General features: G+C 38.9%; 1 protein-coding gene across 1 annotated transcript in view; it reads right to left on the bottom strand.

Moving 5' to 3' along the window:
* Positions 1-27,046, bottom strand: part of MORN1 (MORN repeat containing 1) — a 569,760-nt gene that overhangs the window by 328,703 nt on the left and 214,011 nt on the right. Inside the window, exons 9-10 of the mRNA XM_053690352.1 lie at positions 22,235-22,358; positions 5,313-5,482 (exon numbers count right to left, since the gene is read on the bottom strand). Coding sequence (XP_053546327.1) covers positions 5,313-5,482; positions 22,235-22,358 — 294 coding nt within the window. The remainder of the gene's footprint in view (positions 1-5,312; positions 5,483-22,234; positions 22,359-27,046) is intronic.

Raw genomic sequence — 27,046 nt, 5'->3', positions numbered from 1 at the left:
TGCTGAGAAAGTCCGCTTCCCAGTTGTCCACACCTGGAATGTGGATCGCTGAAAGCTGTGGGACTCCGCCCACTCCAAAATCCGAGACACCTTCCTCATTGCTAGGGAGCTCCTCGTACCCCCCTGATGGTTGATGTAAGCCACTGAGGTAATGTCGTCGGTCTGGAATCTGATTAAGCTGAATGACCCCAGAGGAGGCCACACCCTCAGAGCATTGTAAATTGCTCGAAGTTCCAGAATATTTATTGTAACGAGAGACTCCTCCCGGGTCCATTTTCCTTGTGCCATCCTGGCACCACAGACACCTCCCCATCCTGCGAGACTGGAGTCCGTGGTCACAATCTCCCAGGACAGTCTCAAGAAGGAAGTTCCCAGGGACAGATGCTTCAGACGGATCCACCAAGAGAGGGAGTCCCTGGTCCGAGCATCCATGGATATCCGCTGAATCTGAAAGATAGCCGTTCCACTGTCTCAACATGCTCAATTGCAGAGGTCTGAGATAGAACCTGGCGAAAGGGATGATGTCTATGCTCGAGACTATGAGCCCGATCATCTCCATACACTGAGTCACCTAAGGGCTTGAGGAGGACTGAAGGGCAAGACAGGTGGACTCAATCTTCCTGCATTGTTGATCTGTGAGAAGGCTGAACAACGGCGCCTGGACTAGGATGTCGTCAAAATAGGGCGCCACAGAAATGCCCCTGGATCTGGCCACGGCAAGTAGCACCCCCAGAACCTTCATGAAGACTCTCAGGGCCATCGCCAGACCGAAAGGAAGGGCCACAAACTGGAACTGTTGGTCCAGAAACGCAAATCTTAGGAACTTGAAGTGGTTCCTGTGAATTGGAACATGAAGGTAAGCATCCTTCAAGTCTATTGTCGTCATGACCTGCCCCTCTTGAACTAGGGTCAGAATCAATCTGATCGTTTCCATTTTGAACGATGGAACAGCCAGAAACTTGTTTAAACACTTTAGGTCCAGAATCAGGCAGAACGTGCCCTCCTTCTTTGGAACCACAAAAAGATTTGAATAGTACCCTAGATCCATTTCTGCTTGGGGTACTGGTACAATAACACCTAGAGAGAAGAGATCCCTTACACATTCTAGAAAGACCTCTCTCTTTTACGGTCTTGAAGACAGGTTTGACAGGAGAAATCTGCCCCTAGGCGGTTGGGACCTGAATTCTATCCTGTAACCCTGGGCAACAACCTCCAGGACCCAAGGGTCCTGAACATCCTGCAACCAAACTTTGAAGAAGAGAGACAATCTGCCCCCTACTTGGTCCGGAGACCGGTCGGGGGGCGCCCCTTCATGCCGATTTTGTCTCAGCGGGCTTCTTGTTCTGCTTAGACTTGTTCCAAGACTGAGCAGGCTTCCAAGTTCCCTTGGACTGATCCACTTTCGCGGCTGGCTGCTGGCGCTGGGACTTGTCTGCACAAAAGGGATGAAAAGTAGATCCTTTAGGCTTAGCCTTCTTATGCTGTGGTAGGAAAGCTCCCTTGCCTCCCGTAACTGTGGATATGATCAAGTCTAATCCTGGACCAAACAAAAATTTGAGAGACAACAGCCTCGACTTAGAGGTCATGTCTGCAGACCAAGACTTTAGCCACAGAGCCCTGCAAACTAAAACGGAAATCCTAAAACCTTTACATTCAGGCGAATAATTTGCAAATTGACGTCACAAATGAAAGAATTGGCGACCCTCAATGCCTTAATCGTATCCTGTATCTAGTCGATGGAAGTCTCCCTCTCGACCATATCACACAGGGATTCACACCAATACGTTGCAGCTCCAGAAACTGCGGCCACAGTCGCTGCCGGTTGAAAAACAAACCCTGTGTGCTGAAACATTTTCCTTAACATGTTTTCAAGAAGGGGAAAAGGAAGAACCTAATCGCTCCCATGTAATCTTATTATTATTATTATTATCATCATGTATTTGTATAGCGCCGTCAAATTCCGTAGCGCTTAATAACATTAGTCATCTTAACAGGAAGCGGAAAGGTCTGAGGCACCACCCTGTCCTTGTATACCTTATCAAGCTTAGGAATCGAAGGTTCCTCTGGAAGCTTCAGTTCCGGGACCTCCAGAGTAGCAAGCACTTGCTACAGCAAAAAGCGCAAATTCTCTATCCTAAACCTAAAGTCAGGCTCCTCCGCAGCCGGAGGATGAGATGACACGGACTCCGACCCAGAAGGAGCCTCCTCCGAAGAATCGGAATGGGCCTCGTCATCGTATAACGCCTCTGATATTTCCATAGGTGTAGACAACCCCTGGGCTGGGCCACCATGATATGCTTGCGCTTAGCAGAACGTGGTAAGACATGAATCACTTTCAATACCGCCGTTTGCAGTTAATCTGTAAAATCTGACGGCCAATGAATCTCTTCCGTAGGAGTAATGGTTGGACCCTGGGGCGCTGCATGTGCACTCGGAGATGAAAGTAGGGAACGCTCCTCACGGGACGGGGAGCCCTCAGAGGTGGACGGCTCAGTAGTACTAGACATCCCTTTATTTTTAGATGTCGCAACTTTATAAAGGCATGTGGAACATAGTTGAGCAGGCTGACCTACAAGAACCTCCTCACAATAAACACAGGAATTAGACTTTGTTAAAGAGGGAGTACCCTCTAACGCGTCAGAGTCTTCCATAGCTTGTGCTTTTATTATGGACTTAATAAACAGGCACCTTTATACCTCCAATGGCCGGGGCACTCATCACCTCCTATGACCTGGACCTCAGAAACCGCTTTGTCTACTGTGCCGTAGATCACACAGGAAGTGGAGACTGCCACATCCGGTCACATGGGATGCCTCGCAGGACCACCCCTGCACTAAGGAGAAAGTGTGCCAAAAACAAGCCGCGCAAATACTCCCGGAAGTCAACCTGAAAGTTCCACCATTGCCAGAGCCTCATCTTGCACATAATGCAGCAATCACACAATAAACAATATCATGTATAAAGCCCCCTATTCAATAATCCCCTTAAACCCTTGATTCCATAAGATAAAAGGCGCCACACTGTGACCCTGTCGTCTTCTGTGTTATCATTATGTATAAAAAAATGAAACAATCTTACCAGAATCTATGCCGTGGAACAGGAACAAGACCCTTCAAGTGTGACAGGTAGAAGCATCGCTCCTGACATGGACTTGAGTGCAGAAAGCAGGCAGCGAAACTCGTCAACGCTGATTGCTTGTGGAACTGTTAATATGAGTCGGGATGGTTTCGCAGAAAGACTCTCCCTGCATCTCCTGACTCTAATTTTTACTTAGGCTCTCACTAAGAGGCTGATAGGACTACTTAAAACTCCAGTCCCATTCAGAAGAGTACTACCCTCCATAAGAGACTACTGCGAATCTTCGGAACTTCTCTGCCATCCTCCTGTGACGAAAGGCAAAGAATGACTGGGGGATGAGGGGAGTGGGGGAGGTATTTAAGCCTTTGGCTTGGGTGTCTTTGCCTCCTCCTGGTGGCCAGGTTCTTTATTCCCAAAAGTAATGAATGAAGCCGTGGACTCTACTCCCCTTTAGATGGAAATGGTAGTAGGTGCAGGAGCATATGAGAGATCACACAACAGACAAATAAGCTAAGAATACTTGTGCAACAATAAAGTGTTGTGAAACCTGTGGACTTATATCTAGGTGTTAGCTATATCAGTAGTAGAATATAGGAAAATAATTTTCCGTAAACAAGAGTATTTAAACCCTGCCACCCAGATACGAGCCCTATACCCGATGACAGGTATTATTTATATTTGTAGGTGGGAAAATTCCTAGTAGCTATATATGTAAACTACATATATGGTCCTTTTGACTCCCTAGTAAAGTGGAAGATGTTAATCTCAGAGGCACTGAATATAGTAATAAAAAGGCACCTGAATGGACTAGTTATTTTATTAAATAAACACTCCCTAAGGATGACCTATTATTGGTCTTCAGATTAGATATATAGCAAATTGATAAAAATGTGGTTCCCAATGAACATTAAAGGGACATCTATTAAACTATTAGGGAAATAAGTCAATATAGTCTAATAGTGAGTATCCAACAAAATTAAAACAAACATATGGTTAGATAGCCTCTAAGCCCTGTGTATGCAAATAACTCATGATAGGCTGCTCCATACAAAAGTGGCAATAAGTCACGTCTGCACAATAGAAACAAAAAGTAAGAGAAGAGTGATTTATGATCAGCATTTAAGTAAACCTAAGAATATATGTATGCACACCAAAGCTAGTTTGAATTGCATTATATTTGCAGGCTCCATCTATGAGGCTATTACTAAAGTGGATAATATAACATTTGGACGATTTCCCCTTGTAGGGGCTCCTATATTTAATCAATATTATGTACAATAACAGGTATTGTTAAACATCTTAACTACGATCATCTCTAGCTGTAACGTAACTAGTTAACAATGTGGTATTAAGTCTCACAGTCAGCCTATCGGCTTAACTGATATAAAAAAAAACATGTCTCAGACAATTAGCCAACTACAAAACGATTTTGGCTTTGTTTATTTGGCCAGAAGTAGTCCTTCAGTTACAGAGCAACAGAAGTCAGCAGAGCTTGGAATATCACCTATATATAGAAATAGCATCTCTGTTTCATAAAGGAGCCTGTTGAATGTAAAATCACTTACTAGTGACCTGTCCTCCCTATATCTTACTCTATGGCAATCTCCCGGTGGTAATCTCCCGGTATTGAGCACCACGTGGAAGGGCCTGTTGCGTATATTGCTGAGCTGAAGGCGGTATGTCGTCTTGTGTTGATGACTTCTCAGAGTTCTGCATTTGCGGGTGACCACACTCAATGGATCTCTTATGTTCTAGCTGCAATAATGTCAGCACAGTTCCCAAGCCTCTCTGTAGGTCATAAACGTGCTGAGACATTAACGACGGACCTTACGTTCCCAGGTGTCTATTGCCTCCATTACAGTCGGTCTACATTGTTCCATCTGTCTCATTAGTGGTTGCCCAGGTTGAGCACAGGGTAAGTACAGTATCAATAGAAAGGTGTTGCTGTATATAGCAGCATGAGGTTGGATGTTGTTCCCGGGGGTCCGGGGGGAGTGATGAAAGGCCGCTGCTCGAGTTTTCAAAAATCTGGATTAGGTCTCCACATTAAAAGTTTCACACAATAGTTACATCAATTGGTGTGGAAGCTCCTTTAGAAGGTTATTTAAGATAGTGTAGCTACCAATGTCCCTTTTCTGCAATATGCTGTTACCCTATGCCGCACTGGAGTTTCATAACTTTCTTTTTTATTGAACAAAGAGTAAAAGTAAAATTAAATTTACTGCATTACTCACCATCAAAACTTTTAGATTGTTCTTCCATCCCTTCTATAGGATCCAGTCTGTTATCAAACTCATTGTCCACTGAAAGTACTGGAGTCCTTGATGATGGAAATTCATTGTGGATGTTGACTTGGCTGCATGATGTATTGTCTATCAAAGGATAGTAGATACATTCATAGCCACTAGATATAAAAACAGGTTTAGAATTCAATACACTTTGTTTTAAGATTCTTTATCATATTCAACAATAGATTTCCTGAAATAATGTTCAACCTTGCTCTCTAGAGATGATCTATATTATAAATATCAATTATGTTAAGCCTAGCTAGAAGTAGATATTTATCAGTGTGACCTTCTGAGCTTTAAAAAGCATTTTGTGAAAGGTATCTACTTTTTTTTTTAACTGCAGACGTTTTTTTAAGGAAGCGCATAATAATTTTAAATTCAATTTAAGGAGACATAGAAGTGATTATAAGTATCATTATCACTCATACAATGAGTACTTTAAAATGACTGATGCATTTCTGAGGTATCAAATACATTTGCAAATTATGTAAATTAAGGTCCTAATGCAAATGTCTTGAAAATTAATTCTGCAAGCCAGGTCCATTGCATCAAGTTATGATATTCTATGGAGAGATTAGCAAAGATGCTATTGTCTCCTTGGTTTACCACTGGACCAAAAAAATCACTCACTTTACCCAGTGAAATGTTAGCCTTTTGGTTGCCAAAGACTTCTGCAATGCTGTGTCTGGCAGCTAACGAACTAAAGTAAATGTATTGTTTTATATTTGCCTGTCTTCAAATATATGAGCATTCTGAATGAGAAAGGCTCAGTATTGAAAACTGAGCTAATCGAACACTAACAGTAGTTTGTTTGAACAGGGATCACAATATGCTAATTTAGATATTATACAAATTACATTTTATATCTCCACACGTTTAAAATGTGAAGTGATTCATTTAGCATATTGTGTTCAAAGCATTATGGTGTTAATAAAACAATCTATCAGTGATTTGCTCCCAAATTGGCTTTTAGCTTTCTGACCAAATCAGTCATTGAGTTTCTAGGAAGTTTCCTTTACAAGTGTTAAGTACCTGTTCTTGAAATAGAAACTGGGAGGTCACCCAAAACTGACTTATACAATAGCCCATCACACCTTTTATGGTTACAGTAAAGGTCTATTTAATGAAAACATTTCTTCACTGTGCAAGGGAAATACTCAATTTCATGCTTGGCTTTAACCTATTGTAATCCGAATCCATCCCTAACACTGATATAACCATATGAATGCCATATGCATCTTGGCATGGTAGGAAGTAACTTCAAAAATCCAATTTCTACAAAGTCACACTCATACTGACGTTTTTGTCACTAACAGTACTGGCGTCTTCATAACTGGGTTTTAAAATGGGATCACGCAATTGCAACTTTCAAAGGAACCTAGTGCTGTGTAATCTGTTGGTGCTCTACAAATAACTGATAATAATAATAACCTATTGTAACCCGAGTAGCAGATTGTGCACCATTTTTCTATCATATATGGTCGCTTTTAAACTTTGAGAAGTATTTTTTATGACAATATTTATTTCTATTTTAGTGTGATCTGAAAACAAGAGGGCTATATAGGATATATAATATCTTCTTATACTGGATTTTAACATAACTGAAAGTATAAAGCATGAACCCGCTTCCTTGCAACATTGCATCAGCCTAGGAGACCTTAAAACAATATTTCATCTTGGTGACCGGATTTTTATAGGGGACATGCCTCAATGCACACTAAGTACAAACATGGTCACAACAGTGCATTTCAAAGTGTTTGCACCTATATCATTAAACTCACAATCAAGAAGGTATGTTCCAGTTTACAAGATAAATAATGTAGGCATAATGTTAAAATTATATGCATTTTCATGTATAATATTTGGAAAGAAATTCATCCGTCAGCTGTTCCATAAAAAACTTTTGACTTTATTAGTGCAATTGTTAAAATATGACATGGGTCAGCAAATAAACGAACATGAAAGTGAAAGTGACGTAAGGGTACGGAAGATCGCAAGCCATGAGGAACGCTGACAAGCGGAATAGCTGGACAAACCCTGTGAGCCGAATATTGAGAGTGAGAGAGACGGAGTCCCCACCTACAATATGGCACAAGGTAAAGGCTAATAAGGAAACTCTGGTTTCAGTGGCTCAGAGATTGGATCAGGATATCAAAGTTTTATGGTACAAAATCAGAAAACCTGTAAGATCTAATGTTATTTTGTTACCCTGTTCCCCTCATACAAACACTGCACGGACACCTTTATCTATAAAGGACATTAATTTCTATCCTATAAGTATTGGGACACCCCCTTACATTTCCTATTTTCATGTATAATGCATATTATTTTAATTATTGTATAGAATTTTAACTGCTTTTTTTCTTGTTCTTTTTATTATTTTAAACATAAATATATAGTTTAAAATATATTTATGTTATCAAAGTCAGTAGTGGAAAATGTATAGTTTCACATAACTGCATGCCGTTATGTAAAAATGTAAAGTTTCCACTTCTGACTTTGATATTTTAAATATATTTATGTTTAAAATAATAAAAAGAACAAGAAAAAAAAACAGAATTTATGTTTACCTGATAAATTTCTTTCTCCAACGGTGTGTCCGGTCCACGGCGTCATCCTTACTTGTGGGATATTCTCTTCCCCAACAGGAAATGGCAAAGAGCCCAGCAAAGCTGGTCACATGATCCCTCCTAGGCTCCGCCTACCCCAGTCATTCGACCGACGTTAAGGAGGAATATTTGCATAGGAGAAACCATATGGTACCGTGGTGACTGTAGTTAAAGAAAATAAAATATCAGACCTGATTAAAAAAACCAGGGCGGGCCGTGGACCGGACACACCGTTGGAGAAAGAAATTTATCAGGTAAACATAAATTCTGTTTTCTCCAACATAGGTGTGTCCGGTCCACGGCGTCATCCTTACTTGTGGGAACCAATACCAAAGCTTTAGGACACGGATGAAGGGAGGGAGCAAATCAGGTCACCTAAATGGAAGGCACCACGGCTTGCAAAACCTTTCTCCCAAAAATAGCCTCAGAAGAAGCAAAAGTATCAAACTTGTAAAATTTGGTAAAAGTGTGCAGTGAAGACCAAGTCGCTGCCCTACATATCTGATCAACAGAAGCCTCGTTCTTGAAGGCCCATGTGGAAGCCACAGCCCTAGTGGAATGAGCTGTGATTCTTTCGGGAGGCTGCCGTCCGGCAGTCTCGTAAGCCAATCTGATGATGCTTTTAATCCAAAAAGAGAGAGAGGTAGAAGTTGCTTTTTGACCTCTCCTTTTACCTGAATAAACAACAAACAAGGAAGATGTTTGTCTAAAATCCTTTGTAGCATCTAAATAGAATTTTAGAGCGCGAACAACATCCAAATTGTGCAACAAACGTTCCTTCTTTGAAACTGGTTTTGGACACAGAGAAGGTACGATAATCTCCTGGTTAATGTTTTTGTTAGAAACAACTTTTGGAAGAAAACCAGGTTTAGTACGTAAAACCACCTTATCTGCATGGAACACCAGATAAGGAGGAGAACACTGCAGAGCAGATAATTCTGAGACTCTTCTAGCAGAAGAAATCGCAACTAAAAACAAAACTTTCCAAGATAATAACTTAATATCAACGGAATGTAAGGGTTCAAACGGAACCCCCTGAAGAACTGAAAGAACTAAATTGAGACTCCAAGGAGGAGTCAAAGGTTTGTAAACAGGCTTGATTCTAACCAGAGCCTGAACAAAGGCTTGAACATCTGGCACAGCTGCCAGCTTTTTGTGAAGTAATACCGACAAGGCAGAAATCTGTCCCTTCAGGGAACTTGCAGATAATCCTTTTTCCAATCCTTCTTGAAGGAAGGATAGAATCCTAGGAATCTTAACCTTGTCCCAAGGGAATCCTTTAGATTCACACCAACAGATATATATTTTTTCCAAATTTTATGGTAAATCTTTCTAGTCACAGGCTTTCTGGCCTGAACAAGAGTATCGATAACAGAATCTGAGAATCCTCGCTTCGATAAAATCAAGCGTTCAATCTCCAAGCAGTCAGCTGGAGTGAAACCAGATTCGGATGTTCGAACGGACCCTGAACAAGAAGGTCTCGTCTCAAAGGTAGCTTCCAAGGTGGAGCCGATGACATATTCACCAGATCTGCATACCAAGTCCTGCGTGGCCACGCAGGAGCTATCAAGATCACCGACGCCCTCTCCTGCTTGATCCTGGCTATCAGCCTGGGGATGAGAGGAAATGGCGGGAACACATAAGCTAGTTTGAAGGTCCAAGGTGCTACTAGTGCATCCACTAGAGCCGCCTTGGGATCCCTGGATCTGGCCCCGTAGCAAGGAACTTTGAAGTTCTGACGAGAGGCCATCAGATCCATGTCTGGAATGCCCCACAGGTGAGTGACTTGGGCAAAGATTTCCGGATGGAGTTCCCACTCCCCCGGATGCAATGTCTGCCGACTCAGAAAATCCGCTTCCCAATTTTCCACTCCTGGGATGTGGATAGCAGACAGGTGGCAGGAGTGAGACTCCGCCCAAAGAATAATTTTGGTTACTTCTTCCATCGCTAGGGAACTCCTTGTTCCCCCCTGATGGTTGATGTACGCAACAGTCGTCATGTTGTCTGATTGAAACCGTATGAACCTGGTCCTCGCAAGCTGGGGCCAGGCCTGGAGAGCATTGAATATCGCTCTCAGTTCCAGAATATTTATCGGTAGAAGAGATTCTTCCCGAGACCAAAGACCCTGAGCTTTCAGGGATCCCCAGACCGCGCCCCAGCCTATCAGACTGGCGTCGGTCGTGACAATGACCCACTCTGGTCTGTGGAACATCATCCCTTGAGACAGATTGTCCAGGGACAGCCACCAACGGAGTGAGTCTCTGGTTCTCTGATTTACTTGTATCTTCGGAGACAAGTCTGTATAGTCCCCATTCCACTGACTGAGCATGCACAGTTGTAATGGTCTTAGATGAATGCGCGCAAAAGGAACTATGTCCATCGCCGCCACCATCAACCCGATCACTTCCATGCACTGAGCTATGGAAGGAAGAGGAACGGAATGAAGTATCCGACAAGAGTCCAGAAGCTTTGTTTTTCTGGCCTCTGTTAGAAAGATCCTCATTTCTAAGGAGTCTATAATTGTTCCCAAGAAGGGAACCCTTGTTGACGGGGATAGAGAACTCTTTTCCACGTTCACTTTCCAGCCGTGAGATCTGAGAAAGGCCAGGACAATGTCCGTGTGAGCCTTTGCTTGAGGAAGGGACGACGCTTGAATCAGAATGTCGTCCAGGTAAGGTACTACTGCAATGCCCCTTGGTCTTAGCACCGCTAGAAGGGACCCTAGTACCTTTGTGAAAATCCTTGGAGCAGTGGCTAATCCGAAAGGAAGCGCCACGAACTGGTAATGTTTGTCCAGGAATGCAAACCTTAGGAACCGATGATGTTCCTTGTGGATAGGAATATGTAGATACGCATCCTTTAAATCCACCGTGGTCATGAATTGACCTTCCTGGATGGAAGGAAGGATAGTTCGAATGGTTTCCATCTTGAACGATGGGACCTTGAGAAATTTGTTTAAGATCTTGAGATCTAGGATTGGTCTGAACGTTCCCTCTTTTTTGGGAACTATGAACAGATTGGAGTAGAACCCCATCCCTTGTTCTCTTAATGGAACAGGATGAATCACTCCCATTTTTAACAGGTCTTCTACACAATGTAAGAACGCCTGTCTTTTTATGTGGTCTGAAGACAACTGCGACCTGTGGAACCTCCCCCTTGGGGGAAGTCCCTTGAATTCCAGAAGATAACCCTGGGAGACTATTTCTAGCGCCCAAGGATCCAGAACATCTCTTGCCCAAGCCTGAGCGAAGAGAGAGAGTCTGCCCCCCACCAGATCCGGTCCCGGATCGGGGGCCAATATTTCATGCTGTCTTGGTAGCAGTGGCAGGTTTCTTGGCCTGCTTTCCCTTGTTCCAGCCTTGCATTGGTCTCCAAGCTGGCTTGGCCTGAGAAGTATTACCCTCTTGCTTAGAGGACGTAGCACCTTGGGCTGGTCCGTTTTTACGAAAGGGACGAAAATTAGGTCTATTTTTTGCCTTGAAGGGCCGATCCTGAGGAAGGGCGTGGCCCTTACCCCCAGTGATATCAGAGATAATCTCTTTCAAGTCAGGACCAAACAGCGTTTTCCCCTTGAAAGGAATGTTTAGTAGCTTGTTCTTGGAAGACGCATCAGCCGACCAAGATTTCAACCAAAGCGCTCTGCGCGCCACAATAGCAAACCCAGAGTTCTTAGCCGCTAACTTAGCCAATTGCAAAGAGGCGTCTAGAGTGAAAGAATTAGCCAATTTGAGAGCATTGATTCTGTCCATAATCTCCTCATAAGGAGGAGAGTCACTATCGAGCACCTTAAGCAGTTCATCAAACCAGAAATATGCGGCAGTAGTGACAGGGACAATGCATGAAATGGGTTGTAGAAGGTAACCCTGCTGAACAAACATCTTTTTAAGCAAACCTTCTAATTTTTTATCCATAGGATCTTTGAAAGCACAACTATCCTCTATGGGAATAGTGGTGCGTTTGTTTAAAGTAGAAACCGCTCCCTCGACCTTGGGGACTGACTGCCATAAGTCCTTTCTGGGGTCGACCATAGGAAACAATTTTTTAAATATGGGGGGAGGGACGAAAGGAATACCGGGCCTTTCCCATTCTTTATTAACAATGTCCGCCACCCGCTTGGGTATAGGAAAAGCTTCTGGGAGCCCCGGCGCCTCTAGGAACTTGTCCATTTTACATAGTTTCTCTGGGATGACTAAATTTTCACAATCATCCAGAGTGGATAATACCTCCTTAAGCAAAATGCGGAGATGTTCCAATTTAAATTTAAATGTAATCACATCAGATTCAGCCTGCTGAGAAATGTTCCCTAAATCAGTAATTTCTCCCTCAGACAAAACCTCCCTGGCCCCCTCAGATTGGGTTAGGGGCCCTTCAGAGATATTAATATCAGCGTCGTCATGCTCTTCAGTAACTAAAACAGAGCAGCCACGCTTACGCTGACAAGGGTTAATTTTGGCTAAAATGTTTTTGACAGAATTATCCATTACAGCCGTTAATTGTTGCATAGTAAGGAGTATTGGCGCGCTAGATGTACTAGGGGCCTCCTGAGTGGGCAAGACTCGTGTAGACGAAGGAGGGAATGATGCAGTACCATGCTTACTCCCCTCACTTGAGGAATCATCTTGGGCATCATTGTCATTATCACATAAATCACATTTATTTAAATGAATAGGAATTCTGGCTTCCCCACATTCAGAACACAGTCTATCTGGTAGTTCAGACATGTTAAACAGGCATAAACTTGATCAGAAAGTACAAAAAACGTTTTAAAATAAAACCGTTACTGTCACTTTAAATTTTAAACTGAACACACTTTATTACTGCAATTGCGAAAAAACATGAAGGAATTGTTCAAAATTCACCAAATTTTCACCACAGCGTCTTAAAGCCTTGAAAATATTGCACACCAATTTTGGAAGCTTTAACCCTTAAAATAACGGAACCGGAGCCGTTTTAAGCTTTAAACCCCTTTACAGTCCCTGGTATCTGCTTTGCTGAGACCCAACCAAACCCAAAGGGGAATACGATACCAAATGACGCCTTCAGAAGTCTTTTATAAGTATCAGAGCTCCTCTCACATGCGACTGCATGCCATGCCTCTCAAAAACAAGTGCGCAACACCGGCGCGAAAATGAGACTCTGCCTATGCTTTGGGAAAGCCCCTAAAGAATAAGGTGTCTAAAACAGTGCCTGCCGATATTATTATATCAAAATACCCAGATAAAATGATTCCTCAAGGCTAAATATGTGTTAATAATCAATCGATTTAGCCCAGAAAAAGTCTACAGTTTAAATAAGCCCTTGTGAAGCCCTTATTTACAATCGTAATAAACATGGCTTACCGGATCCCATAGGGAAAATGACAGCTTCCAGCATTACATCGTCTTGTTAGAATGTGTCATACCTCAAGCAGCAAGGGACTGCAAACTGTTCCCCCAACTGAAGTTAATTGCTCTCAACAGTCCTGTGTGGAACAGCCATGGATTTTAGTTACGGTTGCTAAAATCATTTTCCTCATACAAACAGAATTCTTCATCTCTTTTCTGTTTCTGAGTAAATAGTACGTACCAGCACTATTTGAAAATAACAAACTCTTGATTGAATAATGAAAAACTACAGTTAAACACTAAAAAACTCTAAGCCATCTCCGTGGAGATGTTGCCTGTACAACGGCAAAGAGAATGACTGGGGTAGGCGGAGCCTAGGAGGGATCATGTGACCAGCTTTGCTGGGCTCTTTGCCATTTCCTGTTGGGGAAGAGAATATCCCACAAGTAAGGATGACGCCGTGGACCGGACACACCTATGTTGGAGAAAAGCAGTTTAAATTCTATATTATATTTAAAATAATATGCATTATATGTGAAAATGCATATCATTTTAACATTTTATAGAAATATAATGCTACTCTAAACTATTAACCCCTTAAGTGCCCTCACTCCGCTACACTATTAACCCCTAATAACCTAATGACCTAACCACCCCTAACTTATTAACTCCTAAACTGCCACAACCCCCAAAGCAAACCTACCCTAAAACAAAGCACTACCAAAAATAAAAAACACAAACAGCTATGCCTAAAACTAAAGTACCCTTAAAAAACAAATACCCCAAAATGAAAACCCTAAACTGCCACTAAAACCTAATCTAACAATTGCCCTTAGAAGGGCATTTTGTAGGGCATTAGAACTTTTACATTACAAAATTAAAAATCTCTATCTTAAATCAAACTAACCTCCCACCCTTTAAAAAAAAAGCCTATCTTAAAAAACTATTCTAAAAATTGTCCTTATATGTGCATTAGCTAACACTGATGTATATATGCTATTAACCTCAGACCCCACATCTAAAATTGCAGTAGACATAAAAAGATGCATTCAGAGAGCATTCCAGAATGGAATTATTGATAATGAAACCAAAAATTATTTAATTAAAGAGGAATACACTATACCAGTACTTTACACTCTCCCAAAGGTTCATAAGGATCTAGGGACCCCCCCTGGACGTCCCATAGTGGCGGGTTCTGACTCTATTTTTACACATATATCCATATATCTTGACAGACTGTTGAGACCATTTGTAGCTCAGGCTATGTCTTTTATTAAAGACACTAATGATTTTTTATCTAAGATTGAAGGTTTGCCAGGGAATATGGATAGATGCATCTTGTATAGCTTGGACATTGTTAGCCTCTATACGTCCATACCACATAGCAGTGGTTTAGATTCTATCAGATATGCTATTGGTAAAAGTAATAGGTTCACTGCTATGCAACAGCAATTTATCATAGAGTTAATGGAAATTATTCTGCACTGCAATTATTTCCTTTTTGAGGATTCTTATTTCTTACAAAAACAAGGAACTGCTATGGGGTCCAACGTCGCCCCAACCTATGCCAATATTTTTATGAATATTTTCGAGGAGAAATTTGTATATGAAAATGAGCTCTTCATTCTATGTGGCGCCACCTGGTGGCGTTACATAGATGACATATTTGGCATTTGGTGGGGTGACGTTGGATCCCTACAACAATTTGTGAGTGAATTGAACAGGGCATCAAGATGCATTAAATTTACAATGTCTTGGAGTGAAGAATCCATTAACTTCCTTGATACAAAAATCTATAAGGATGGTTCCCTTCTAAAAACAGATATATTTAGAAAGGACACTGATAGGAATAGCCTCCTGCACTTCTCTAGTGCCCATTCACCTGCTTTGGTGAGATCTTTGCCTTACAGCCAAATGTTAAGAGTAAAGCGAATAGTGAAAGACAAAACTCTGGCTTTGCAAAGACTACAGGAGATGGGCATTAGATTTGTGCAACGTGGGTATCCCCCTGATTTGATCCAGGAGACGATTGATAAGGTGATACAACTACCTGACGAAAGGGTTAATATTGGAAATACCAATAAGAGAAAGGACCCTGATAGGATGGTATTTGTGTCTGAATACAATTCTTGCAGTTCAGAAATACAAAGGATCATTAGGAAACACTGGCATGTTTTGAGTGAGTGTAATCCTGAAGTACTAGCATTCCGCCAACCACCTATGCCAGCCTATACTAGACTTCCTAGTTTAAAAGACAAAATTGTTAAGGCTGACGTGGGTTCTAGTAAGAAATCCAAATTGGGGTACATTACTTCAGAGAATAATGGCTGTTTTCCTTGTCTTAATTGCTCCAGTTGCAATAACATGATAAAATCTGATATATTCATCCACCCCCTTACGGGACAGAAATTTAAAATAAAGGGCTACTACAATTGTAATGCTAATTTTGTTATATATCTAATTAAATGTCCGTGTGGGTTAATTTATATCGGAGAGACGACCCAGAGGGTGAGAGATAGAATAATTCAACATAAATCAAATATTAGGACAGGAGATTTAAAGGCCCCAGTTGCCCACCATTTTTTGAGTAAAGGTCACTCTATTGCACAACTAAGATTTCAAATAATAGATCATATACAGAGCCCTAGGCGTGGCGGCAATAGAGAACTGCTTCTCAAAAAACGTGAGGCATTTTGGATTAATAAATTAGATTGCTTAATCCCCAATGGTATGAATAGAGAACTTGATTTAAGTATATTCCTGTAAAGTATAATATCTTTATCTTTATACAATTCCATTTCTGGTATTTAATTTTATAATTTTAAATTTTGACATTTTTGATATCTGCTCTTCAACAAATGTGATTGTTCTCTTTTTTAAAAAAAATATTTTTTTATATAATAAAATTGTATGTTTGATATGGGTTAGACCACTAGATGGCAATAGAGGTTAAGAAAAATGTATATCTAAGTAATTAAGGTGAAAGGTGTGGTCTCACCTGACTGATGGCTATTTAAAGGTGATTAAGTCTAACAAACAGTATGTGAACATGACTAAGGGATAACCACCCGAAACGTCGTTCTATTTTACCTGCTCCTACTATGTGTTTAATAAAGGAACTTTTTATATGAGAAGTGGTGCTGCTGCATTCTTTGAAGATTTTGGATACTGTTTGGATCCTTGCAGTGATCCTATGCTAGCTTGCACACACCTTGGGTCTGAGTGCTGGATTTCAATTACATTGTCTGGATTACTACTGCTATTATCCCTGCACCTACCCTGCCATGGAGGACACATTAGATTCCCAAGGAGCAAAGGTTTTTGCATACACAGATGTTGAAGCTGCCAGAATCACTACCCTGGTAAGGGGCTCTCGTGACTTTCTGAGGACACCACAGACAGAAGTCAATATGAATAATTATGAGAGACTTGCTAAAAGAAATATGTCTTATCAATTACATGCATCTACTTTGGCAGAATACTACAGAATTAAACGTATCCCTAGAGGATTGAGGATGAGTACAAGACCAACACTCTTATCAAGCAATAAGGACTATTGCACTAAATTTGAACAAATTTTGAACAAATGTTCACTGGACTTAATCGTACTCACGGTTGAGTATTTACAGATGGCCATTGATGCCCAGACAGATGAAATCAAGGAGGTAGTCGAAAGCCTCAAACAATCCGCAGGAGATCTCGACATCGATAAATCTATAAAGGAAATAAACATGAAGATTATGGAGCTGAAAAAAGAGCTTGAAAATAAGAAGCGGATCAAATTCAACCGTGATGAGAACGATTACCTTACCGGAGCGGTTTACAGGTGGACCCGGGACCCAACCGGAAGTTCAAGAAACGTCACTTCCGGTGCGGCTCGTCGACGAGAACGGAGGTCACAGAAGATGGCTAACAGCTCTGAAAGTACCATGGAATCCACCTCAGGGGATTCAGATGTCGGAGGAGACGGGGCGGTAGGAGGCATCACCGCAAAACCAGTCCACAACAAGGTGTCACAGGTACCGCCAAGGAAGACACGCCGGGCGAACAAACACTAGTGCTGAACATCTCTAAGGTAGAACTTTCAAATGCCCAATACAAGGTGTTGGAGAAGGGACTTTCTTTTTGTAAACAAGATCATTGCAATTGGTTTAAATTAGATCAGGACCTTTACAAATTCAATAGAAACCTTAAGCTAAAATCCTTTTTTTCCAATGCTTATGATGGGTTTAAAAGTCAATTGAAAAATGTTTCTACCCCTGATGATTTAGCTATTAAGAGTCTTGGACTCAAAAATAAGAGTGCATTTGTTCCAACTTGCTATGATTCAAGTGTTGATGTTTTCATGAAATTGGTTAAGTCTGATTTAGATAACCTTAAGAAAAAATGTTGTAAGAAGAAATTACGATTTTTGCCTAATATGTCTAAAAAAGATAGTCAAGCCCTACAAGCAATTTGCAATAATAAAGAATTGATTTGCAAGCAAGCTGATAAGGGCGGTGCCACAGTTATTTTAGATAGGGGGTATTATATTGGTGAAATTAAATCTCAATTAGCTAACACTGATGTATATATGCTATTAACCTCAGACCCCACATCTAAAATTGCAGTAGACATAAAAAGATGCATTCAGAGAGCATTCCAGAATGGAATTATTGATAATGAAACCAAAAATTATTTAATTAAAGAGGAATACACTATACCAGTACTTTACACTCTCCCAAAGGTTCATAAGGATCTAGGGACCCCCCCTGGACGTCCCATAGTGGCGGGTTCTGACTCTATTTTTACACATATATCCATATATCTTGACAGACTGTTGAGACCATTTGTAGCTCAGGCTATGTCTTTTATTAAAGACACTAATGATTTTTTATCTAAGATTGAAGGTTTGCCAGGGAATATGGATAGATGCATCTTGTATAGCTTGGACATTGTTAGCCTCTATACGTCCATACCACATAGCAGTGGTTTAGATTCTATCAGATATGCTATTGGTAAAAGTAATAGGTTCACTGCTATGCAACAGCAATTTATCATAGAGTTAATGGAAATTATTCTGCACTGCAATTATTTCCTTTTTGAGGATTCTTATTTCTTACAAAAACAAGGAACTGCTATGGGGTCCAACGTCGCCCCAACCTATGCCAATATTTTTATGAATATTTTCGAGGAGAAATTTGTATATGAAAATGAGCTCTTCATTCTATGTGGCGCCACCTGGTGGCGTTACATAGATGACATATTTGGCATTTGGTGGGGTGACGTTGGATCCCTACAACAATTTGTGAGTGAATTGAACAGGGCATCAAGATGCATTAAATTTACAATGTCTTGGAGTGAAGAATCCATTAACTTCCTTGATACAAAAATCTATAAGGATGGTTCCCTTCTAAAAACAGATATATTTAGAAAGGACACTGATAGGAATAGCCTCCTGCACTTCTCTAGTGCCCATTCACCTGCTTTGGTGAGATCTTTGCCTTACAGCCAAATGTTAAGAGTAAAGCGAATAGTGAAAGACAAAACTCTGGCTTTGCAAAGACTACAGGAGATGGGCATTAGATTTGTGCAACGTGGGTATCCCCCTGATTTGATCCAGGAGACGATTGATAAGGTGATACAACTACCTGACGAAAGGGTTAATATTGGAAATACCAATAAGAGAAAGGACCCTGATAGGATGGTATTTGTGTCTGAATACAATTCTTGCAGTTCAGAAATACAAAGGATCATTAGGAAACACTGGCATGTTTTGAGTGAGTGTAATCCTGAAGTACTAGCATTCCGCCAACCACCTATGCCAGCCTATACTAGACTTCCTAGTTTAAAAGACAAAATTGTTAAGGCTGACGTGGGTTCTAGTAAGAAATCCAAATTGGGGTACATTACTTCAGAGAATAATGGCTGTTTTCCTTGTCTTAATTGCTCCAGTTGCAATAACATGATAAAATCTGATATATTCATCCACCCCCTTACGGGACAGAAATTTAAAATAAAGGGCTACTACAATTGTAATGCTAATTTTGTTATATATCTAATTAAATGTCCGTGTGGGTTAATTTATATCGGAGAGACGACCCAGAGGGTGAGAGATAGAATAATTCAACATAAATCAAATATTAGGACAGGAGATTTAAAGGCCCCAGTTGCCCACCATTTTTTGAGTAAAGGTCACTCTATTGCACAACTAAGATTTCAAATAATAGATCATATACAGAGCCCTAGGCGTGGCGGCAATAGAGAACTGCTTCTCAAAAAACGTGAGGCATTTTGGATTAATAAATTAGATTGCTTAATCCCCAATGGTATGAATAGAGAACTTGATTTAAGTATATTCCTGTAAAGTATAATATCTTTATCTTTATACAATTCCATTTCTGGTATTTAATTTTATAATTTTAAATTTTGACATTTTTGATATCTGCTCTTCAACAAATGTGATTGTTCTCTTTTTTAAAAAAAATATTTTTTTATATAATAAAATTGTATGTTTGATATGGGTTAGACCACTAGATGGCAATAGAGGTTAAGAAAAATGTATATCTAAGTAATTAAGGTGAAAGGTGTGGTCTCACCTGACTGATGGCTATTTAAAGGTGATTAAGTCTAACAAACAGTATGTGAACATGACTAAGGGATAACCACCCGAAACGTCGTTCTATTTTACCTGCTCCTACTATGTGTTTAATAAAGGAACTTTTTATATGAGAAGTGGTGCTGCTGCATTCTTTGAAGATGTGCATTTGGTATGGCATTGCCCTTAAGCGATTTAGCTTTTTTGAGATTGAAAAAAATAAAAACCTGATTCTAAAAAAAAAATATACTATGCTAAAAAACCTTTTACATGTTTTAAAACAAATTCCTATAAAAAAAAAAAAACTAAACTAAAAAAATCCCTATCCTAAAATAAGATTTCCCTGAGAAGGGCATTTGGTAGGAAATTGTCCTAAAGTGATTATAGTTCTTTTACATGAAAAAACCCTATTCTAAAAAGGGCATTTGGTTGGACATTGCCCTAAAGCGATTTAGCTCTTTTGAGATTGAAAAAAATAAAAACCCTATTCTAAAAATCCCTATGCTAAACAAAAGCCCAAATCAAAAAATCCCAAAAAAGTTTGTACTCAGCCAACTTGACTCGGTTCCTACATGCTCTACTCTGGCAGGGTTCCTCTTCTTTCTTTATGATGACGGTCCTCCTTATCTTCATGGAATCAGTTCTCTTCAATCCGATCCTCTTCCATCCAATCTTTCTTCATGTGGTCACCTCTGCAAACTGAAGCTTGAATGTGAGGTACCCGCTTATATAGGTGTACCCTTGCATTTCTATTGCCTCATTTTCAAAACCAAATTCAAATCAGCCAATAGAAAAAGATTTCATTCTACTGGCTGATTTAAATTTGGTTTTGAAAATCAGCCAATTGAAATGCAAGGGTACCAATTATATAAGGAGGAATTTTGCATCCAAGCTTCAGTGTGCAGCGGTTATCACATAAAGAAGGATCGGATGGAAGAGGACCAGATGGAAGATAGAAGAAGACAGAAGACGCTTCAGGTGGAAGAGTACCGCCATAGGTAAAGCTACAAGAGGACCTCCGTCATGACGATGAATAGAACCCCCTGGAGGACTGCCAACATGAAGAATGAAGAGGAGCACTGCTGGAGTGTCAAGTAGGGTGAGTAGAAACTTTGGGGCTTAGAGTTAGAATTTTTTGGGGTGTTTTTTTTTAGAATATGGTGTTTATTTTTTTCAATCTCAAAAGATCTAAATCGCTTTATAAAAAGGTCTAATCGCCTATTAAATGTCCTTCTAAGGCAATCTGTTTTTAGGATAGGTTTTTTGTTTAGAATAGGTTGGTTTTTTTTTTTAGAATAGTTTTTTCTTTATATAAATGGGCTAAAGAGCTAAATCACTTTAGGGCAATGCCCTACCAAGTAGAGTAGGGGTGTTGTGGTGGTGTAGAGGATTAGGGGTTAATAGGTAAGGGGTGTTTGTGGCGGTGCAGAGGTTAAACAGAGTGGGTTGTTTGCAGTGGGCTTGTGGTGGTATAGGTGTTTAGAGGTTAACAGGTTAGGGGATGTTTGTGGTGGGCTTGTGGTGGTTTAGGGGTTAAGTAGAGTGGGGTTGTTTGAGGTGGGCTTGTTTGAAGTGATTTATGGGTAAATAGGTATATTTATTAGGCTCTGTGCTATATTTCAAAGGGATCTTTTACTATACATCGTCAATGTTGGTGGCCATGCTAGTTGGACTATATCGCCAGCATCGCCACCCATTCCAGCCTGTTAACAATGATGTCGGCAGCTTGGAATATTTTGCCGCCTTGCTCAACATTGCGGTGGATTCCTTTGGAATATTTTGCCGCCTCACAACACTTTTAATCATCAGGGCCCAAGTAAGTTTTTGGGTGTGAAGGACAGATACAGATTACAATATATTGCTTAAAAATAATAAAATAAATGCTTTCTCTCCATGCCAGCAATATTTTGATAACTCAGTCTGCTTCTATTACATTCCCTCTTTTGCTGTCTCAATCAACACCCACTTATCTCTCTTTTCCTTTTCTTTTTCCGTCTCTCAAATTTAGTCTATTTTACCCTCTTTATCTTTTTCTTTATCTATCTCCTTTCTTTCTCTATATCTCTGTAGTCCACAATCCTTTTTATCTTGTCTCTATCTTTCTTGTTCCTTTCCTCTCTCGACCCTACCATCTCTCTAACATGTTTATCCTGCACTGAATTTAATAAAAAATAATTTAATAAATCTATTTTAATTTATTTTTTATTTATTTATTTGAATTTTAATTCTATACTTTACATTTTAAAGTAGAGAATTGAAATGCAAATAAATAAATAAATAAATACATTTACATATTTTGTCTATTTTAAGAATAATTCACCATACAGTATAAAACACATTACACAGCAAAATACTTACTATGGAGTCTGGAATGTTTTCTCTTCCATATCTTCTATTAACTCTAGAATACTTGTTGATGGATTTTTAACTGCAGGAAAGTACTTTATCCCGGCACTAATTTGCAAGGCACGTCCAGTTTCATCTATCAACAAAGGCAAAAATGTCACCAGTAATTTTATGAAAAAGTTAATTATAAGCAAGTATGGATTAATCTGTTAATAATATACAGTACTGAGAATAATTGTTGTATTAATATAGTGCTCTCTATAGAAAACTTTGTCAGCCAGGTGGCTTAATGAAGTAACTGCATGGGGGTAATTTAACATTCTGCAATATTATAACATTTTTTGTTATTTATAAGTGTTGCTTAAGTTATCCAAAGTGCAAATTAATGGCATAATTTTACAAAAATCTAACTATAATATTTTGTACAACAACCAGTAAAAAACATTAGCTAATTTTTGCTTAATATTAAATTCATTTTAGCTGGGTGGTCAGGAAAATTATCTAGATGGGGCACCCATTAAAATAAAATGTAAAGAGTTGAGGGACTATTTTAGCACAAACTTGATGCCTTTTGTATTGGTGGACAACAAATCATGGTTAAAAACATAGACTTAAAAATACACCAAAATATTATCTCTTAAAACTATACATTAGTTTTAAAAAATCTAATATATTACCATGTTTATATATTTGAACTTTTGCATTGCATTGATTCACTTGACCTTTTACCTTAATGTTATGAATCGTGCATTGAATATAAAAAAAATAAAAAAATATAAGGCATTAAAGTCCATAAAAGAACGTATACGTATTAGTAGACAGTGACTGCATTTTTACTATTATATGATATAGATTAAAAAACTATGACTACAAACAGACATATAGGAATATACATATAACAATTATGTTTTTTATATATATATATATATATATATATATATATATATATATATATATACACATACACACACCCTTATATAGTACAGAACACATACAATAATTATTAATATAATAGCGTTTTCAGTGTATTTAATGGGTCATGATAATTTCACAAAGGACATGTGACCTTAAAACCATTTGTACACCTCACACCAAGGCAATCACTGTGCCTATTCATTATAACATGTGAGGTTGACAAGGTTCAACCTTAGGCAGCACCTTTTGACTTAAAGGGACAGTCTAGTATACATTAAACTTTCATTATTCAGAGAGGACTTTTAATTTTAATCAACTTTCCAATTTACTTTTATCATCAAATTTGCTTTTTTCTCTTGGTATTCTTAGTTTAAACTAAACATAGGTAGGCTCATATGCTAATTTCTAAGCCTCTTATCACATGCTTTTTAAATCTCTTTTCAACACAAAGAGACAGAAAGTACACGTGGGCTATATAGATAACACTCTGTTCAGGCACAGGGGGTTATTTAAGATTTAGCACAACACAATGCTAAATTTAAGACAATAGATAATAAACAGTCACAGTCATGTGATCAGGGGGCTGGAAGAAGGTTCTTAGATACAAGGTAATCACAGAGGTAAAAAGTATATTAATATAACTGTGCTGGTTATGCAAAACTGGGGAATGGGTAATAAAGGGATTATCTATCTTTTAAAACAATAACAATTCTATGGTAGACTGTCCCTTTAATTACAATTTCTGGGTCTACAGGATCTCACACTTTACTCCATATTCACATTTTGATAACAAAGGAGGCATATTATTGTAAAGATATAAAAATACTACTAGACTATACATACAGATTATACAAATTAAAATTGTTTTTAAATTGCAATTTATTTCCAATTTTTAAATTTGTCTTCTCAACAGAGATTTCATAGAGACTTCTAATGTTCACATATCAGCATGTACCCAATGAAAATTTCAAAACATCTTACCACTAATTATATATCCTTTACTGGCATCCACAGAGAAAAGGGACCAGCATGGATTTTCTCCCCAACTTTCCCAGTGTCACATTTATACTTTGGGGAAATTTATCAAGTTGCATTCACAGCTTCTGAGACTTTGAGGTGCAGGCTCACATGAGCGAGCCTATAACTACAAATTTAAGAAGCAGAAAATGTATCTTCAGCCTCTCGGCCACTGGTTCGAAGAGAAAATACCTATTTTCAAAAGACTTTTGAACACATTTTCAAGACCAGTTTTGTCTTTTCAAATTCAACACCTCAAGGCACCTGATAAAGCGCAGAACCAGCCTTTTGGACATCTTTACAAGTATTCTCAGACTATTTGAAAAAAATGTTTTATTTTCCATATGTGCAGGACACTCTGAAATGGCAACAGGAGACATTTTAAAGGTGTATTAATATATATAGTATTGATTCATTAAAGCTTTATTCATCTCTATTGTCTAGGCTGTATACAGGGCCAGGGAACACATTTACATATGTATATGTGTTGAGCATGCAACATGCTATATAGCTAAGGGGATCTACAGGAGAGATCAGGACCTCAACAGCTAGACATGGAGTGGACCAATCTCTTTTTCTGAATGCAGGGGTAATGCTAAGACACTCTTTAGGCATTCTGAGCATCATGGGAAATGTAGTAACAAAACATCTGGGGTGCCAAGGTTGCTGACCCCTTTCTTAATGTTTTATTCTAAGTAACACTCACAGTGTCGTCATTGTCACTATTAGTACTGAAGTCTTCACAATTGACCTTTAAAATGAGATTGCCCAACTGTGAGCTCAAAAGGAGTCTATTACAATCCATTTCCATCCTCACCACTGATTAATCGTCTGAATGCCAACTGTATGTAGGCATGGTGGGTATACTGTACATCAGGGACACTTGGCACTATTTTTTGCGGCACTTCAGAAAAAAGCAGAACTTACAACGTGTGCCATAGTTTTTGTGGCCCTAGGAAAAAGTGTCACAAAAAATGTGTGCTGCTCCTAAGCCTACCCAGGTATGCTTTTCAACAAAGGATACTAAAAGAATGAAGCAAATTAGACAACATCTGGGTTTCCTGCTCCCTTTAATATTTTAAAAGTCTTGTTTTTTTTCTTCAATATTTACATGTATTGATTGTAAAAGCACAATTTCCAGTTTGGAGTGATATAAAAACAAGAACACAACGGGTGTCTATTACATGGACTTACAATATCATCTTATTATAATGTATTTTAATAGTGCTGGAACAGTAAAGCATGAACCCACTCCCCTGCTAAAATTGTATCTGTATAGTAGATTGTCAAACAATCAACCAGTTTAAAGATTTGTGCCAGTGTTTTATTTGACCATTGCGTTAAGATATTTGTACACCTTCCAGTAAATCACTGTGCAAGAAAGTCTTTCCATATCATTTACTTCAATTGTTTTGTTTACATATCTGAAGTTAGAATTAAAAATGTTCCAACACATATCAATGATATCTATGTGAGGTGCTAACAGATTTAATAACAAGTTCCAGAGGAACTGGAATTCTGGTTAAAATGATCATCAAACAACTATGCATGGCAATAAGTATAAGATTAGAATCTACTTCACAGTCTAATTCATGTGAAAATAGGAATGTTGTGGGTGAAAAGGTTAAAAGAATAGAAATAAATTGCCACAACTCTCTAAACGGCTAATGTGTATGTATGTGTGTATATATATATATATATATATATATATATATATATATATATATATATATATATATATATATATATATATATATATATATATATATATATATATATATATATGTTTATAAATTAAGAAAGCACTCAGGATTTGTTAAATGTGAATCAAATATTAATGTTTTCTTCTTCAGACAAAGAACAAGTGGCCAAAACTTACATTTTATAATCTAAATCCTACAGAAGAACACTTCCCTTCTCATTGTGTAATGTGTAATAGACCAATAAGACAATGTGGCACAGCATTGAAACACAAGGCTGTGTGTGTCAAAATAGAATCCAATATGGCCACAGACCGGAAGTTGAGTCATTTCTGGTTGTAGTGAAAACGTGTTTTCATAGCAACAGGTAAACTCATGAACACGTATAAAATCTGTGTTACACATACATAATGTGATAATTTCCTAATATAATAATTGCTTACAGCAACTTTCTTATTGCATCGCAAACTTTAGCATACATTAATGATACTTGGGAGTATAAACCGAAATCATTTTAAAGGGATACCAAACCCCAAAATGTTTCTTTCGCTGTTCAGATAGAGCATGCAATGTTAAGCAACTTTCTAATTTACTCTTATTATCAATTTTTCTTTTTTCTCTTGCTATCTTTATTTGAAAATAAAACAGGAATCTAAGCTTAGGAGCCAGCGCATTTTTGGTTCAGCAAGCGCTACCTAGGTGCTGAACCAAAAATGGGCCGTCTCCTAAGCTAACATTCTTGCTTTTCAAATAAAGATACCAAGAGTACAAAGAAAAGAAAAAAGAGACAGAGGGCCTGATATTCAAAACCTCGTCGGCTTAGAGAAAAATCATACAAAATCTTTGGGATTTTTTTTAGACCTTGTATTGTATTGCAGCAGTCTCTATTTCCCACAAATAACACTACATAGAAACATAAAAATGTGTGATTCAAAAAATTTTTTAAGGGCCTCGCCGTGCCGACGAGACTCCTTAGAATATCTCTCCTTAGCGGCGAGTTTTTGAATATCAGGCCCAGAGAGAGAGAGAGAGAGAGAGAGTGAGAGAGTTTCAATGATTTTATGCTAAAATCCTATAAACACTGTTTAAGTCCTTCTACATGCTAAGGGCCAGATTATAAGTAGAACGCAAAATATCGCTTTTGCTAAAGCAATATTTGTGCTCCACTTTGTAATACCAGCACACGCAATTT

Source organism: Bombina bombina, chromosome 8, assembly GCF_027579735.1.
Source record: "Bombina bombina isolate aBomBom1 chromosome 8, aBomBom1.pri, whole genome shotgun sequence".
Lineage (NCBI taxonomy): Eukaryota > Metazoa > Chordata > Amphibia > Anura > Bombinatoridae > Bombina > Bombina bombina.
Note: the sequence above shows the minus strand (reverse complement) of the source record. Positions and strands in the feature narration are given on the sequence as shown.